The sequence below is a fragment of the Stenella coeruleoalba genome (assembly GCF_951394435.1).
Source record: "Stenella coeruleoalba genome assembly, chromosome: 10".
Lineage (NCBI taxonomy): Eukaryota > Metazoa > Chordata > Mammalia > Artiodactyla > Delphinidae > Stenella > Stenella coeruleoalba.
The window spans coordinates 23,863,626-23,877,332 of NC_137156.1; the positions used below are offsets into that span (position 1 = coordinate 23,863,626).

General features: G+C 57.2%; 3 protein-coding genes across 8 annotated transcripts; all 3 read right to left on the reverse strand.

Annotated features, from left to right (window-relative positions):
• Positions 1-50: 50 nt before the first annotated feature.
• Positions 51-3,293, reverse strand: AGER (advanced glycosylation end-product specific receptor). 2 transcript variants are annotated; one of them, XM_079932757.1, is made up of 11 exons: positions 3,148-3,293; positions 2,855-2,961; positions 2,521-2,713; positions 2,280-2,344; positions 2,083-2,170; positions 1,805-1,987; positions 1,531-1,661; positions 982-1,123; positions 680-706; positions 437-563; positions 51-314 (listed from the first exon to the last, which is right to left on the reverse strand). In XM_079932757.1, the coding sequence occupies exons 1-11, from the start codon at positions 3,197-3,199 to the stop codon at positions 215-217; spliced, it is 1,215 nt and encodes a 404-aa protein (XP_079788883.1). In that variant the 5' UTR covers positions 3,200-3,293; the 3' UTR covers positions 51-214. The 2 variants fall into 2 exon arrangements, with proteins under 2 accessions (XP_079788883.1, XP_079788882.1); XM_079932756.1 differs by having other exon boundaries at positions 2,855-3,214.
• Positions 3,294-4,766: 1,473 nt separating this feature from the next.
• PBX2 (PBX homeobox 2) lies at positions 4,767-8,972 on the reverse strand. 2 transcript variants are annotated; one of them, XM_079932762.1, is made up of 9 exons: positions 8,742-8,972; positions 7,662-7,735; positions 7,175-7,422; positions 6,886-7,076; positions 6,526-6,661; positions 6,253-6,406; positions 5,782-5,870; positions 5,573-5,659; positions 4,767-5,450 (listed from the first exon to the last, which is right to left on the reverse strand). In XM_079932762.1, exons 1-9 carry the CDS (start codon positions 8,960-8,962, stop codon positions 5,358-5,360), a joined length of 1,293 nt encoding a protein of 430 aa, XP_079788888.1. In that variant the 5' UTR covers positions 8,963-8,972; the 3' UTR covers positions 4,767-5,357. The 2 variants fall into 2 exon arrangements, with proteins under 2 accessions (XP_079788888.1, XP_079788889.1); XM_079932763.1 differs by lacking the exon at positions 5,782-5,870.
• A 794-nt stretch (positions 8,973-9,766) lies between these two features.
• GPSM3 (G protein signaling modulator 3) lies at positions 9,767-13,600 on the reverse strand. Of its 4 annotated transcripts, none has more exons than XM_079934436.1 (5): positions 13,475-13,600; positions 11,688-11,732; positions 11,373-11,475; positions 10,964-11,163; positions 9,767-10,715 (listed from the first exon to the last, which is right to left on the reverse strand). In XM_079934436.1, exons 2-5 carry the CDS (start codon positions 11,727-11,729, stop codon positions 10,578-10,580), a joined length of 483 nt encoding a protein of 160 aa, XP_079790562.1. In that variant the 5' UTR covers positions 11,730-11,732; positions 13,475-13,600; the 3' UTR covers positions 9,767-10,577. The 4 variants fall into 4 exon arrangements, with proteins under 4 accessions (XP_079790562.1, XP_079790560.1, XP_079790561.1 ...); XM_079934434.1 differs by having other exon boundaries at positions 11,373-11,481; XM_079934435.1 differs by lacking the exon at positions 13,475-13,600 and having other exon boundaries at positions 11,688-12,022.
• Between the last annotated feature and the right edge of the window lie 107 nt (positions 13,601-13,707).

Genomic DNA, 13,707 nt, shown 5'->3' on the forward strand with positions numbered 1-13,707 from the left:
CAGGGCTCTCAAGGGTGCAGGGGGTGAGGGCATCACACATACACAAGAGCAAATGTGTCAGGTGTTTACTCATCACTGTTTGTGAGAGGCTCTGGTTGTGGAAGAAAGTTTGGGGAGGTGGGGTAGAGATTATACAGGGGAGAACTGGTCTGGGGCCAGAAAGAGGGTGGGAAAAAAAAAGGGAGCTGATGGATGGGGTCTGGCTGTGGGCTTCTCAAGGCCCTCCTGCACTGCTTTCTGCTGCCTCAGGCCCCTCGGGCTGATTCAGCTCCGTGCGCTCCTCCTCTTCCTCCTCCTGGTTTTCTGGAACCTTCCTGGGGAGGAGGATTGGGGAGAATTCTGCACATGGTTCCCAGCACTCCGTCATTTCTCTCCCCACACCCCTCCTTGCTGCCTGGAAGCCCTTAGTTGGAGGTGTCTGGCTTCCTCCACTCACCTCTCCTCTCCTCTGCGTTGCCGCCTTTGCCACATGATGACCCCAATGAGCAGGGCGGCTGTCCCCAGGCCTCCCAGGATCCCCAGGGCCAGGGCTAGAGTTCCCAGCTCCGGCCCTTCCACAGAGCCTGTAGGGAGACGGGGAGAACTGAGGGCACAGCCCTCACAGTTCCTTTCTTGTTGCCCATCCCCTCAGTCATGCTGAGGTCTGTCTGCTTCTCTCTGACTTTATCCAACCCCTCACCTGCGGTTGGCCCCTCCTCGCCTGTTTCTGGAAAACAAAGTCAGAAGGGAAGGCTTCAGTTTGGGAGAAGGCTAATGGGAGCCCCGGCGGAGCCTTTCCCTTTCTTCAGTTTAGAGGGGAGAGGGGACAGGCGGGGCTCTTCTCTTGGGTTGTGTGGGGCAGAGAAGGCCTGGGTGTGGCTGCACTGAGGGAAGCATGGGGTGGCTCTCGGGGACAGTGTTAGCATAGGGTAGGGAATTGGAACCTGCACTGTCCCTCAGCCGCCCCCAGGGTCCCTGGGATTTGGAGAGAGGTCTCCTCACCGATGATGCTGACGCTGACAGCATGGCTCTCCTGGGGCCCATGGCTGGGATGGGTGGCCACACAACTGTAGGTTCCCTGGTCCTCAGGCCCTACCTCAGGGAGGAGCAGCACGGAGCTGGTGGGAAGGGGCAGGGGCATGCCCTGGTGGGGAAAAGGGGACAGGAGACTTTTTTTTTTTTTTTTGCGGTACGCGGGCCTCTCACCGCTGCGGCCTCTCCTGTTGCGGAGCACAGGCTCCGGACGCGCAGGCTCAGCGGCCATGGCTCATGGGCCCAGCCGCTCCGCGGCACGTGGGATCTTCCCGGACCGGGGCACGAACCCGTGTCCCCTGCATCGGCAGGCGGACTCTCAACCACTGCGCCACCAGGGAAGCCCCGACAGGAGACTCTTAAAACCCCTGCCAACACATCCCATACTGCTGTCTTTGCCTCCACATTATCAGACACCCTTGTACCTCCTCGCCTGCCTTGCTCTCCATGAAGCCCCTGCCCTCCTAGTTGCCAATGACGTATCTCGCTACCTGCCAGCCCCCTCTCCAGGTCACTCACATCCTTGATCCAGTGGATTTGAGGAGGGGGCTGGGCAGGGGCTTCACAGGTCAAGGTCACGGTACCACCAGGAGCTACTGCTCCACCTTCTGGCTCCACCACCAACAGGACTTCCTCCAGTGGCACAGGCTCTGGGGGTGGGGAGGGACATGAGGTTGAGAGTTACACCTGTCTGTGGTCCCAGTGGCCATGGGCTTAACCCTCTCCTTCCTGAGGGTCATACCTTCCGACAGGTGCTCACCCAAGTTGGGGCCCTCCCCAGTTCTGTGCTCACCCCAGACCCTGAGCTGGATGGGGGCCGTGTGCAGGGCTCGGCGCCGGGGAAGGCCAGGGCTGAAGCTACAGGAGAAGGTGGGGTGGGGAGCTCCTCCCCGGGCTGGGGTCACCATCAGCTCCGAACGGAGTGTGAAAAGCCCTGTCTCAGGGTGTCTCTTGGTCTCTTCCTTCACAGACACTCCTATGGTGAGGGGAGGACAAGGCAAGACATTCCAGGGTGGGTATGGGAGAGCGATCAGAAGGAAGGCAGCTAGGAGGGGAGACGCTGGGACTCACCTTTGCCATCAGGTATCAGGGTTTTCCCATCCAAGTGCCAGCTAAGAGTCCCTTCAGGGTAGCCCCCCTTGGACACACATGTTCCCACCTGGGGAAAAAGTGACCTCATCGTCTTTGAAAATAAGAGAATGCACACACACAGCTACACTCCCCTCCCATTCTCAGGACCCCTTTCCACATCTCGCCTTTTCTTCTACCTTATCGGGGACACCAGCCATGAGTTCAGAGGCAGGATCAACAATTTCTGGCTTCCCAGGAATCTCTGAAGGAGGGAAAATTCCAATCAGAGGCTGCAGCTTTGAAGATACACCCCAGCTGTGGGAATGGGGGCAGCTGAAGTCAAGTTCTCACATGCCAGGGCCCGGGAGTCAAGGGCTGGGGTAGAAGGCTTTTCCTTAGATGAGAGGTGGGCTGTGAACAAGGCCCTGGAACCCTTACGATAGACTCGGACTCGGTAGTTGGACTTGGTCTCCTTTCCATTCCGGCTCATTGCCCGGCACCGGAAACTCCCCTCATCCTGGATCCCAACAGCCGGCAGGAGGAGGGAGCCGTTGGGGAGGACACGAGCCACGCTATCCCAGGGGCCTCCCTGGGGAGATAGGACCTTCCAAGCTTCTGTCCGGCCTGTGTTCTGGGGACAGAGGAGAGGGGCCTCAACAGTGCAAGCCGTTTGGGAAAGGGCTCATGAGGTAGGGAGGTAGGGAGGTGGGGAGGAGGAGATGCGAATCGTCATTGGTCTCTCCGGAAGTGGGGAGACAGGAGCCCCACTTACCAGTTTCCATTCCAGCTGCTGGGGTGGTTTCTTGGGGGCCCCCTTACAGTTCAGCACCAGTGGCTTCCCGATCCTGGCTGTGATGTTTTGATCCCCTACTACTGCCCCTGGGAGACAGCACCACAATGGAAGGGCAGGAAGGGAGATGGGAGCTAATAAAACTATAACAGGGCGGATGAAGGAGATTGAAAAGCAGTACCCAGGTTCCTGGAAAGCTGTGGGGAGTTTCGGGGACAGGGGCAGAGTGCTTTCTGCGGGGAGGATTGGTGTGGGGGTGGGGGGGCAGGGCTCACCCCACAGACTGAGGACCAGCACCCAGGCTCCAGCTGCTGCCCCTGCTGCCATCCTGCTTCCTTCCCAGGCTCCTGGCTCTGTCTGCCCCTTGCTGCTGTGGCCACCACCCTAGGTGGGGCTTGTACCCTCTCCCCTGCCCCCATCTCCCCCGTCTTGTCCCGTCACAGGGAATGCTAGGAATTCATGCCTCTCTCAGACAAGAGTCCTTCAGGTACTGGGAGAAACAGCTGTCACCCCACCCCTGGGCACTGCCAGCCTCTGGGTACAGCCACATCCATGGGGGTGGGGAGTGCATCTCCTAGGGTCTCTTCATCCCCTCAGGACCCCCAACCTATTGCACCAGACCACCCAGGGCTACTGGACGACTAGGCGAGGTTGCTAGGCAACAGGGTTCAGGTCTGGCTGTTTCCCATGGAGAGGAGGCAGGGGTGAAACCTGGGGCCTGGGTGGTGAGGTCAAGGCCGGGGAACTCAGGGGAAAATCCTGTTTGGGGCTTTATGAGAGAAAAAAAGTTCTCATGTTTTTGAAAAGAATTCTCAACTAAACCCAGGGAAAAAAGAAACTTCTTTATTTAAAACTGCGTTTTTTGTTTTTTTTTCTGTGAAACTACAAGTTTACAAGTGAGGAGAGAACTGCCCCAGGCCCATGCCTCCCGCCCCCACCCATCACACTCCCGACCTGCCTCCCAGTCCTGCCTAGATCTTTGACGGGAGGGGTTCCCTACTGACAGTCTTGTGAAATCCTGAGGATATCTGAGGGGTTCAGATAGTAGGGTTCAGGGCCGAGGGTGGGACAGTGGTCATTTTACCTTCCCTCATACCTGGCTTTTTGCAGCCTCCCTCCTCTCTCTCCCCACCCTCTCGATTTTGGACTGAGAAAAAAAAAAAAAAGATACCTCGTTTCTGGGGAAACTGAGGGAGATACATACACAAACACCCCAACCCATATTTAACATATTTGGCAATAACCCCCCTCCCCATCCTTCCCCCTCCAATCTGCAAATAGTGGTTTAAAAGAAAGATTTTAGATGTGTCACTCACAGGGGAAGGTGACATTTGCTCAAAATTACCGAGTCTAGCCCTGCCCAAGGGTGGTGGGGAACAGGCTGGCAGAGCAAGCCCTGACTGCTTCCACACCAAATGCAGCAGAAAGCTGCCTGCACGAGCAAAGAACACCTCGGTGGCCCTGGAAGCAAAGGAGAACACCTAAGTGATTTCAGGGGGCAGGCTTGGTGCCCTGCTAAACGTACTTCTGATGAACAGGAGTGGAGGCAGGCAGGCCTCTTCACCAGTTCTATTTGTTCCCCTTTTTCTTATCATGACCCCTTTGGCTATCACCCCTAATGTGGGAAAGCAAGAAATGAAAAAAAAAAAATCAGCATATTTATAAAAACATCTACTTCCCCAAACTAAATTAAAAATTAAGAACCACCACAACCACCAAAAATCCCCGAAATAAAAATTAAAAAAAATACAGATGGATCCCAGGGTTAATTTTTCTTTCCTTTAAAAAAAAGTTCAACCCCAAAGCCCAGTCAACAATTCCCTAAAGTAGCAGAAACTCCCTCCGAGGTAGATATCTGAGTCAGACACTCCCGTCCACCGAGCGATTCTATTGGTTTAAGATGAGCTGCGTATGAGGTAATAAAGCCGTCTGGGGTGGCAGGGGGGTGGGGAGGCACAGGGGGCGTGGCCCATGTCCTCTGTCCAGAAGTCATGTCCCCATTTTTGGCATCTCTGGCTGGGCAGGGCTGGCATCTCCACAGATCCCAAAGCAGCTAAGTGGGGTGAGGGAAGGAGAGTGGGGGAGCCCAGAGAGAGAGAGAGAGAGAGAGAGAGAGAGAGAGAGAGAGAGGGAGAGAGAGAGAATAGTTGTACGTGCGTGTATGAGAGAGGAGGAGAGGAAAACTCTGAAAAATAGGATTCTGGGTGCGTGTGTTTCTATGTGAGAGAAAAAGGGGGAGAAAAAAAGAATGAAAAAGGGGAAAAAGGGGGAGACAGACCCCACTCTCCCCTTAAGAGGCCCCATCTTCCCTGCCATGTAGTCAGCACCCCCAGCACTGAGGGAGTCTGGCCAGGGAGGGGATGACCCCCGTTTGCCCTTCTCTATCTTGTGCTTCTCCTTTGTCTGGGTTTTGTCCTCTGGATGCCTGCGTCCTCTTCAAGAGGTGCCTTGTGAGCCCCAACCCCTGTGGCCCTGAGGGGCGAGATCAGTTGGAAGTGTCAGAATGAACGCTCCCTGGTCCCTCTGTCGGGGATGTCACTGAGGACGGGGTCACAGCCTCCTGCCAGCCACCGTTTGCCTGGAAAAAGAGGCAGACAGTTGGGGTAAGGCTTTAGGAAACCCAGCACAGGGGACAGCGCTGCCAGGGAAAAGGCCCTCCCATCCTGGTGAGAGGTGGAGAGAGGGGCTTCAGGTACTCACCCTCATTTCCCGAGGGCTATACATCTGGCCTCCCCCGAGGTTATCCCCGTAGCCCCCTGGCCCCATCGAGTGTCGGAGTGATTCCACCTGCAGGCAACAAAGGAGGATAGGACACAGTGAGAAGCCTCAAAGGAAAAGAAGTCTCATATCCTAAAGTAGGGAAACTGAGTTTGGGAAAGCCCTACTCAAGGCGAGATGGACCACCTGACCTGGGAGGCAGAGTAGGAATCTCCGTTGAGCCCGGGCATCCCCAGAAACATGTCACCGGATCCTGAGAGATTGAAAGAGCCGCCAGAGCCTTGGGGGAGCAGAGGGGGAATGAGGGAAGAGTGTAACAGAGCCTGTGATGGCAGATGGGAGGCTCATCACAGCTCTGAGTTTTCAAAAAGCCCCCTGAACTAGCTCTCTGGGGGTTGGGCCACCGTACGCAAATTCTCTACCAAACAACACTGCAACACTCAGAAGCAGGCTGTTCCTGAGCCTCCCCTGGCCACTTGCTGGAGGAAAGGCAGAAGCAGCTTCACTAGAGTGGCCTCTGCCCCGATATCCCCACCCCATCTCAGCTTGGTCCCTCTCACCCCAGAAGGCCCCCTCTCTGCTATGATCCTGCCTAGATAGGAAGTTGGAACAAAAGCAGGAAGCGCGCAGCAACAGCCAGCCAGGGTGGCAGCGGGATCCACCTGCGGAGGAAGGGGGCGTCGGGGAGCTGGTGCGGCTGTGGCCTCCCTGGGTGACTGACACAGCGGTCTTGACGGCATAGATGTTTGCCTCCTCTTGGAACTTTCCAATATTTTTCTTATAGCGAATCCGCTTGTTGCCAAACCAGTTGGAGACCTGTGGGGTGTGGGGCAGAAAGGAGGGTCAGGTGGGAACCTGTCCCTCTGTAAACACCTTAGTCAACAGGATTGGAGAGCGCTGTGCCCCCAAAGCCCCTCCCCACGCCTCCCCAGTACCTGAGAGACGGTGATCCCGCACTTCTTGGCGAGCTCCTCCTTTGCCTCCTCACTAGGGTATGGGTTACTCAGGTGGGAGTAGAAATACTCATTCAGGACCTCAGTGGCCTGTTTGCTGAAGTTACGGCGTTTCCGTCTACAGAAGAGAGGGAGAGTGAGTCTACAGGAGAGTCTACAGGAGAGAGGGGGTGGTGAGGAGGATGCTGGTGTCCCGGCAGGGCCACCACGTTGATCAACTCCAGAGAGCACCACTGTCACGGGGTATACGGTGCTGTATTGCACAACCTGGTGGCCCAGAGGCTTGGAGAAGGACGTGCAGGGGCTGGGGGCTGGGGGCTGGCCTGGGGCCCCAGGCCGCACCTGGCGTCCAGGAAGCGGGAGCGCAGGATCATGACGGCCTCGCAGGTGCTCTGCTTCAGCTGCATCTGGATGGCGCTGAACTTCCGGTGAATGATGCCCACCATGCGCTCCATCTCCTTGGGCGCCACGGGCCGCGTGCGGCTCTGCTCCCTCAGCAGGTTCATGACGTGGGTTGTGAACTCGTTACACGCCTGCAGGGGGGCCCGTGGCCTGGTGAGGAGGGGCCCCTTGGCCTTGGGATTCCCCCTAAGGGCCTCTCCCTCCACCCACTCCAGCTTCCTCTCCTCACCTGCTCATACTTCTCCAGCTCCGAGTGGTAAATGTGGCGGATCTGGGCAAGTTTGCTGCGATAGTCCGAGTGTTCGATGGAGTTGTCAGGGGACACGCCGCCTCCGGAGGCTGCGGCGGCCGCAGCTGCTGCGGCTGAGCCACCCCCTTTCTCAGGCCCGGCCACACCCTCTGCCAGAAGCATGTTGTCCAAGCGCATCAGCTGTGGGTCCACAGGCTCCTCCTCTTGGGAGCTTCGAATGCTGAGGCCTAGCATGCAGGCGGGTGGACTTAGGGACCCAGGGACCCCACACCCAGCTCTCAGCCCTCCTGGTGCCTCCTGGAGACCCAAGCCTCCAGGCCTGGGTTCCCTCCCAGGCGCCCCCTTAGCAATCTTCCTGACCCACACTTTCCTCAGGGCCCCAAGTTGTCAAACTCGTAGCCCCAGTTCTATAGTGAACAGGGTTCTGTCCCCAGAGTTGAGGAATCAGAAGGGGTGACCCACGTACCAGTTTTCTCCTTGATTTCACACAGGACGCTAAAGAGAGCAGGCTTCATTCGGTGGCAGTTTAGGGCGTGTTTCCTTGGGAGCAATGGGAGAGAAAAGTTGAGAGGCTACAGAAATGGGGGAGTGGGAAAGACAACCACAAAGCGACACACCCATGAGGCTAAGAGAGGGGAGCCTGGGAATAAGGGAGGTGGTGGTAAATCTGTGGTGGGAGAAAGCAGGGTTGGAGGCCGAATGGAGTTGGGAGGTTCTTGGGAAGAGCTCAGCTCCCAGTGTGGAGACGTGGGGAAGCTGCTTGGCTTTGGCTGGACAGAGGGAAGGTGCAGCAGGCTAAAGGCACCGTGGCTGGGTGGAGGTTGTGGGAGATGGTCTAGAAGCGTACAGAGGGGATTTGGGGAATGGCTGCAGAAATGAGAGATTGGGTAAATTTCAGCGGAGACGGGAGGCTGGGGAGAAGAGTCAGAGTTTGAGGTGCCAGAGGGGGCTAGGGGTGCTGAGCTAAAGTGGGTAGCTCAGTATAGAGGTGTGTGAAGGGTCCTGGGACCGAGCAGGCTGGGGGCTCTGATGCTCCTAGTGTCAGCTGAGCAGGGGCAAAGGGTGAGTGAGGGCCCTTGGAGGCTGGGCCATGCATGGAGAGAAAGGGTCACAGCCCTGGAAAGGGGTGTGGAGGCCCCTAGGATGAGGGTGGGCTGGAGAGTTAGGGGAGAAGACAGCATAGCTGTTTCTTAGTGTGGGAGCCAGAAGAGGGCTCTGGAGGTGGAAAGATGTTCCAGGGGAGTGAGTGAGTGAGTGAGTGTGTGTGTGTGTGTGTGTGTGTGTGTGTAGGCGGGGGTCAGTGACAGACCGGGGTGGGGTGGGAGTGAGACCACCTAGCGCTCCCCTTTTTGAAGGTTTCAGGGACTGGGGGTGAGGGAAGGTTTGAGAGGGATCACTTATCTTGGGGCTCCCGGGAGTAAGGGGAGGAGAGAAGAGCTGTAGTATCCTGGGGAGGGTCCTGGAGTTGGGGGGCTCCCAGAAGATTCAGAGCTTGTGAATGGGGCTTCTGCTGGGTCTGTGTGGGGACCGGGTTGGGGGCACTCACTTGGCCTGGGCCTCGTCCAGGCTCTGGTCGGTGATGGTCATTATCTGCTGCAGAATGTCCCCGATGTCTTGCTTCCCTCGGCCTCCCGGGACCCCCCCGCTACTCCCACCGGGGTCTCCACCACCGGGAGGTTCGCCAGGGCCCCCAGGCTCCCCACCCACCAATCCAAGGCCCCCCCGGCCCCCGCCTGGAGGGGGCGGCCCCAGCAGCCGCTCGTCCATAGTTGGGGGGGGGCCCTGAGGCCCCCTCCCTGCTCCGCCCCTCCCCCCCCGCGCCTGGTTACTTCCCCCCCAAACTCGCTGGGGCCGCTGCTCCCTCCGCCCCAACCCCCGCCCGTCTCCCCCCCTTCCCGGCTCTCCCGGGGGTTCACCCCGGCCCTGAAGGGAGACCTGGGGTACCGTCTGGGCCCCCCACGGGAGACCCCGGCCCCCGGCGGCGGAGAAAATGGAGCCGGAGAGGAGAGAGAGAGAGAGAGAGAGAGAGAGAGAGAGAGAGAGAGAGAGAGAGAGAGAGAGAGAGGAGAGAGAGAGAGGAGAGAGAGAGAGAGAGGGGGAGAGAGAGAGAGAGAGAGAGAGAGAGAGAGAGAGAGAGAGAGAGAGAGAGAGGAGGCCCAAGCGGGGGTGTGTGTGAGAGAGAGGGAGGAGGGAGGAGAGAAGAGGGGGGGAGCGAGGGAGGGAGGCTGGGGGAGGGGAGCCGGGGAGGAAGAGGAGGGGAGAAGAGAGGAGGAACAGGGAGGAGCTGGGGGCGGAGAGAGACACAGAAACGTAGGAACGGAGACGAGTGGAGGAGGGGAGAGGGGACGAGGGGAGGAGACTAGCCCGTGGGAAAATAAGGGAAGGTCCCAGGGGCTGGACTTCTGTGGCCTTGAAGAGGGGGCGTGTTGGAGGCTGGGGGGCCTTGCACCTGAGTTCTGAATCCGGGATCTAACTGATGAGGACTCTGGCCGCTGGAATGCCTGGGTTCACAGACAGCTTAGTTCATATTTCTTATCCTAATGACTCCCCTCCCTGTTCTACTTAATTAAAACCAGGAGAGGGGGGGCTGGGGGGATAATTAGGGAGGTCTCCAGCCGCTGCTTAATGAGCCAGTAATTAACCAGCCAGGGAGGGAAGCTGGCCTCTGGCCAGCCTGGGGAGAGTGGTGGCCTCCGGCCTCACCCTCCTACCCTCCACCCCGCCACCCGAAACACCAGTCTTCAGTCCAGAGGGGAATTACATTTATTCATATAACCAAACATCAGACAGCTTAGAACAGCAGTGGGAAGGGAGGGTGGGCAGGGCTAAATGTCCATTCACAGCCTGTAGGCCCCTCAGTCCAGGGGCTGGGTGTGCTGGTGATGGAGGTGGGAGAACAGTCTTTATGTCTTTGCTGTGCCCTCTCTTCCTTTCTTCTTACTGAGAAGGAGGGTGGAACTGTCTCTCAGGTGAAAACCTTGGGAGATTTGCCTTTCCTCTGGGAAATGAGCACCTCAGATCCTGCCTGGTGGCTTGACTACGGGGGGTGTCCCCACAGTTCAGGACCAAGACTCCCAGCCACTCCCTGAGATCAGAGGAGAGGGTGAGGTGTCCCACTGTGGCTGGGATCCTCTCATGGCCTCAAGCTCCTACATACTTGGTCATGGAGGGAGTTCAATGTCCATCCTACCTTGACTATTCCCAGGGTTTGAGGATTTCACCCGCTCCAGTTCCCAGGAAAGGTGGATGAGGGCGATGAATACTGAGATTTCTGCTGGGTCTTCCAGTCTCTGGTGCCCCTGCCTGGCAGGGTTGAGGGCATGCAGTGGGCTGCCCAGCTTTTGAGCCGCAGGAGTGCAGAGGGGCTGGTGGGGCTCAAGTCTCAGCAGGTGTGTGGGGGGGGCTGGGACCTTTGCTCCTCCATTCGACCCCCACCCTGAACTCTCAGCAGCAACTCCAGGAGCTCCTGTCCCCCTGGGGGTAAGGGAGGCTCTGACCGCTGGGCTTCCATCCGCTGGCTCTGGAGGAGTGGAGGGAGGGGAGGTTGTTGGTGAGGTTCTAAGAGGAGCAGGGCTTGAAAGGAGCCAGAGCTGGTGTGAGGGGCTGGTGTGAGGATACCTGTGATGGGGGTAGGGGGAGTAGGACCTGGCGGGGCAGGGGGGCAGATGCCTGAGGAGAAGGAGAGGTAGGACCCCCAAAGAGTACAAGGGCCAAGAGACCAAGAAGCCTGGGTCTTGCCTCCTGGTGGAGAGGGGATGGGTGTCTCACCTGGTGACTGAGGATGGTGCTGTAGAGCTGTTCTCTGTCCTCAAGAGGCCGGGGCGGGGCTTGGCCTAGGCTTGGACGGTTCTGGGGGGGATGGAAGGTGGCCCTTTGCTCTTCTAGGCGGCGGGACTGGGCCTCAGCCACCAGGTCCAGAAGGAGCTCAGTCTGCAGGGAGAGCAGGGAGGCCGAGCGGGGCCCCAGGGCTGGGGAGAGGAGGGGGAGGGCTCAGACACCCAGAGAATTGGCAGACAGCAGTGGTGGGTGTGTGTGTATGGGGGGTCAGAGCTAAGGGGGTATGATGGGGAGTCCGGAGGAGGTGGGGAGAGAGCCCATGATGGATTGGGCCTTGGTCATGGGATCAGGAAGGATGTGGGCACCAGAGTCAGGGAGCTCCTTGGGTGGGTGGGGGTACCTGTGTGGCGGGACCCTGGAGGAGGAGGGGACGGAGGAGCAGATCGCCAAGGCCGATTGCTGGTGTTCACAGTGGGCCAGCCATGCTCATCCTGTTGGGGGCCCTGATGCTGAGAGACATCCGTTCCAGTCAAGTGGGGGTGGGGTGGGCAGAGGGCTAGGCCAGCAGCCCATTTCCTCTCTCTGCGTCTCTGTTCCTGCCTCTGTGCCCAAGCCTGTCCAAGTCCCTTGAGTCCACCATTACTCAGTCTCTGCCTCAGGTCCTCTCACCTCCCTCTCTCCCAATGCCAGCCTCCCCAACCCGGTGCCAGCTCACCTGCTCGCCATCCTCTTCTTCCTGGGGTCTCTCAGCCTCCATCCCCTGGAGGGGAGAAACCGATAAGGGAGGGGTAGCTGGGATTTGGGAGGAGGGCCGGAACCCTGAGTTCCTGAGGGGAGTAGGGGCTGAAAGGGGTGGGGGTGAGCCGGGGGCTGGATGCCTGGGTACTGAGCAGGAAGCTGGGTTCCTGGTCAGCACCCCCCCGGGCCCCGCCCATCCCTGTCAACTTCCTCCAGTTCTCTTTTCCCACCCAACGGCTTGTTTGACCTCTCTCGCCCCGGGGGAGCACAGAGACTGGAAAAACTCCTCCAGCTGCAGTAGGGATGGGGGTTCAGAGGGGGAAGGACTTTTGGCTTTCTCATCTCCAGAGCCTCAGGAACCCCCTAACCTCCTGCTCTGTTCCCTCCACCCCCCTCCTCCCCTTCAGTTCTGTCAACACAGGAACTAGCTACAGAGGAAGTGGTTTCACTCCTCAGAATCCCCCCACCCCCCCCACTCCTTACCCCAGGTACCTTCCCTAAGAAGGACCTGCCCCCTGCTTCCCAGCTTCCCTCAGACTTATTGGGTCGGGGAGGGGCATGTTTCCAGTGGGAAGCAGAGGACTCAGATCCAAGGATGTCAGGCCCTCAAACATACATATACCCCTAGCACTGTCTAACAAATATGTGTTAAATAGTTATCATTGCCCTATACGTGCTTAGAGTCTACTTAGGGCACAAAATATGCACCAAACGTAAGAGGTGCAGGGGAAGCTTTCCTTTCGTCATGAAACGGAAAAGGGAGAGGGGACCACAGCCTGCCCTGGTCTTTGATCAATGCTGGTCAGGCTGGCTGGCACCAGGGTGGGAACAGGACAGAGACATTTGTGACCTCTAAATGGCAGCCTGTCATGTTAGCTGAGTGACTGAGCATGAAATACGATGAAGAGGTCAGGTTCTGCCACTTAGTGCTTTGCAATCTTGGGCAAATACAATCTCTGTGCCTCAGTTTCTGAAGGAGTAAAATGGAGGTTTTTTTAAATAGCGTTGGTATGAGGATCAAATGTGATAAAGCATTTGGCACATAGTGAATGCTCATAAATGGTAGTTATTATTCGTTTTCAATATGCTTCATGTCTCCGTGTCTCAGGTCTATCGCCATGAAAGAGGTATAACCATATGGCTGAATGGTGGTTAAAGTTTGAGGTGCTCTCTCCATCTCCCTCCACGTGAGGGCTCAGGAATCTCCCAAGTGGCTATAAAAGAATGCCCTTGGAAGAGGGACAAAGGGTATGCATGGTTTAGTGTGTGTGTGTGGTTTCTCATCGGGCTACTAGAGACTCTTGCCTTTAGATGATACCCTAAATTATCATAGGACCCCAAATCTACTCATTCCTGCTCTTAAAACTATACTCAAAGCTTCCATCCAAATGTTGAACCTAGGGCACAAAATTCTGAAAACACTCTGCAGTCAACTTCGTGTTTTTTCCATTCCCCAACCCCTCCAAAAGACGGTAACACTTCAAATCAGCTTTATTATGGGGTGACAGATTTGGAGTTTTAGCTATAGTGGTGGCTAGAAGAGTGGCACTTCATCCCTGCAATGGTTTGTTTGGGGGTGGGGTGAGGTGGGGAGAATGCAAGGAGTCATCAGCTGGAGTGACCCTTGGCCCTGCCTTCTGTGCCTACACAGTGCCTGGCACACAGGAGGTGCTCAATAAATATCTGTCAGCCGTTTGTGGGTAGTGGGGGTTACAGGCGATAGAGGCTCCCTTTGGAAACAGTATACAGGAAAGAACATCTTACATTCTATCTGTCTGCAGTTCTTGGTTCAGGGGTACTTCTCCCATTCCACTCCATCCTCCTGTTAACACCTCATCCTTATTTTCTGTGAGAGAGGCTGGGCCTGCTTCATCCCAGCACCCCGAACCCTCTTTCCAGGGCTGCAGTTTCTCCACGTGGAAGACGATGTGGCATACACCATTTTGGGAGAGACACTACACTCATGACCCCTCACTTTTGAGGCTCAAGGACCTTAA

Excerpts from the sequence above, each read along its gene's own strand:
- AGER (XM_079932756.1), bottom strand. The coding sequence starts at position 3,199 with ATGGCAGCAGGGGCAGCAGCTGGAGCCTGGGTGCTGGTCCTCAGTCTG. Across the intron at positions 1,988-2,082 it reads CCTGATACCTGATGGCAAAG|GAGTGTCTGTGAAGGAAGAG; the intron begins GTGAGTCCCAGC and ends CCCTCACCATAG. Across the intron at positions 564-679 it reads CGAGGAGGGGCCAACCGCAG|GCTCTGTGGAAGGGCCGGAG; the intron begins GTGAGGGGTTGG and ends GTCTCCCTACAG.
- PBX2 (XM_079932762.1), bottom strand. The coding sequence starts at position 8,962 with ATGGACGAGCGGCTGCTGGGGCCGCCCCCTCCAGGCGGGGGCCGGGGG. Across the intron at positions 7,736-8,741 it reads CTGGACGAGGCCCAGGCCAA|GAAACACGCCCTAAACTGCC; the intron begins GTGAGTGCCCCC and ends ATTGCTCCCAAG. Across the intron at positions 7,077-7,174 it reads AGCTGGAGAAGTATGAGCAG|GCGTGTAACGAGTTCACAAC; the intron begins GTGAGGAGAGGA and ends GCCCCCCTGCAG.
- GPSM3 (XM_079934434.1), bottom strand. The coding sequence starts at position 11,729 with ATGGAGGCTGAGAGACCCCAGGAAGAAGAGGATGGCGAGCAG. Across the intron at positions 11,482-11,687 it reads AAGAAGAGGATGGCGAGCAG|CATCAGGGCCCCCAACAGGA; the intron begins GTGAGCTGGCAC and ends GATGTCTCTCAG. Across the intron at positions 10,716-10,963 it reads GCACCATCCTCAGTCACCAG|AGCCAGCGGATGGAAGCCCA; the intron begins GTGAGACACCCA and ends CCACTCCTCCAG.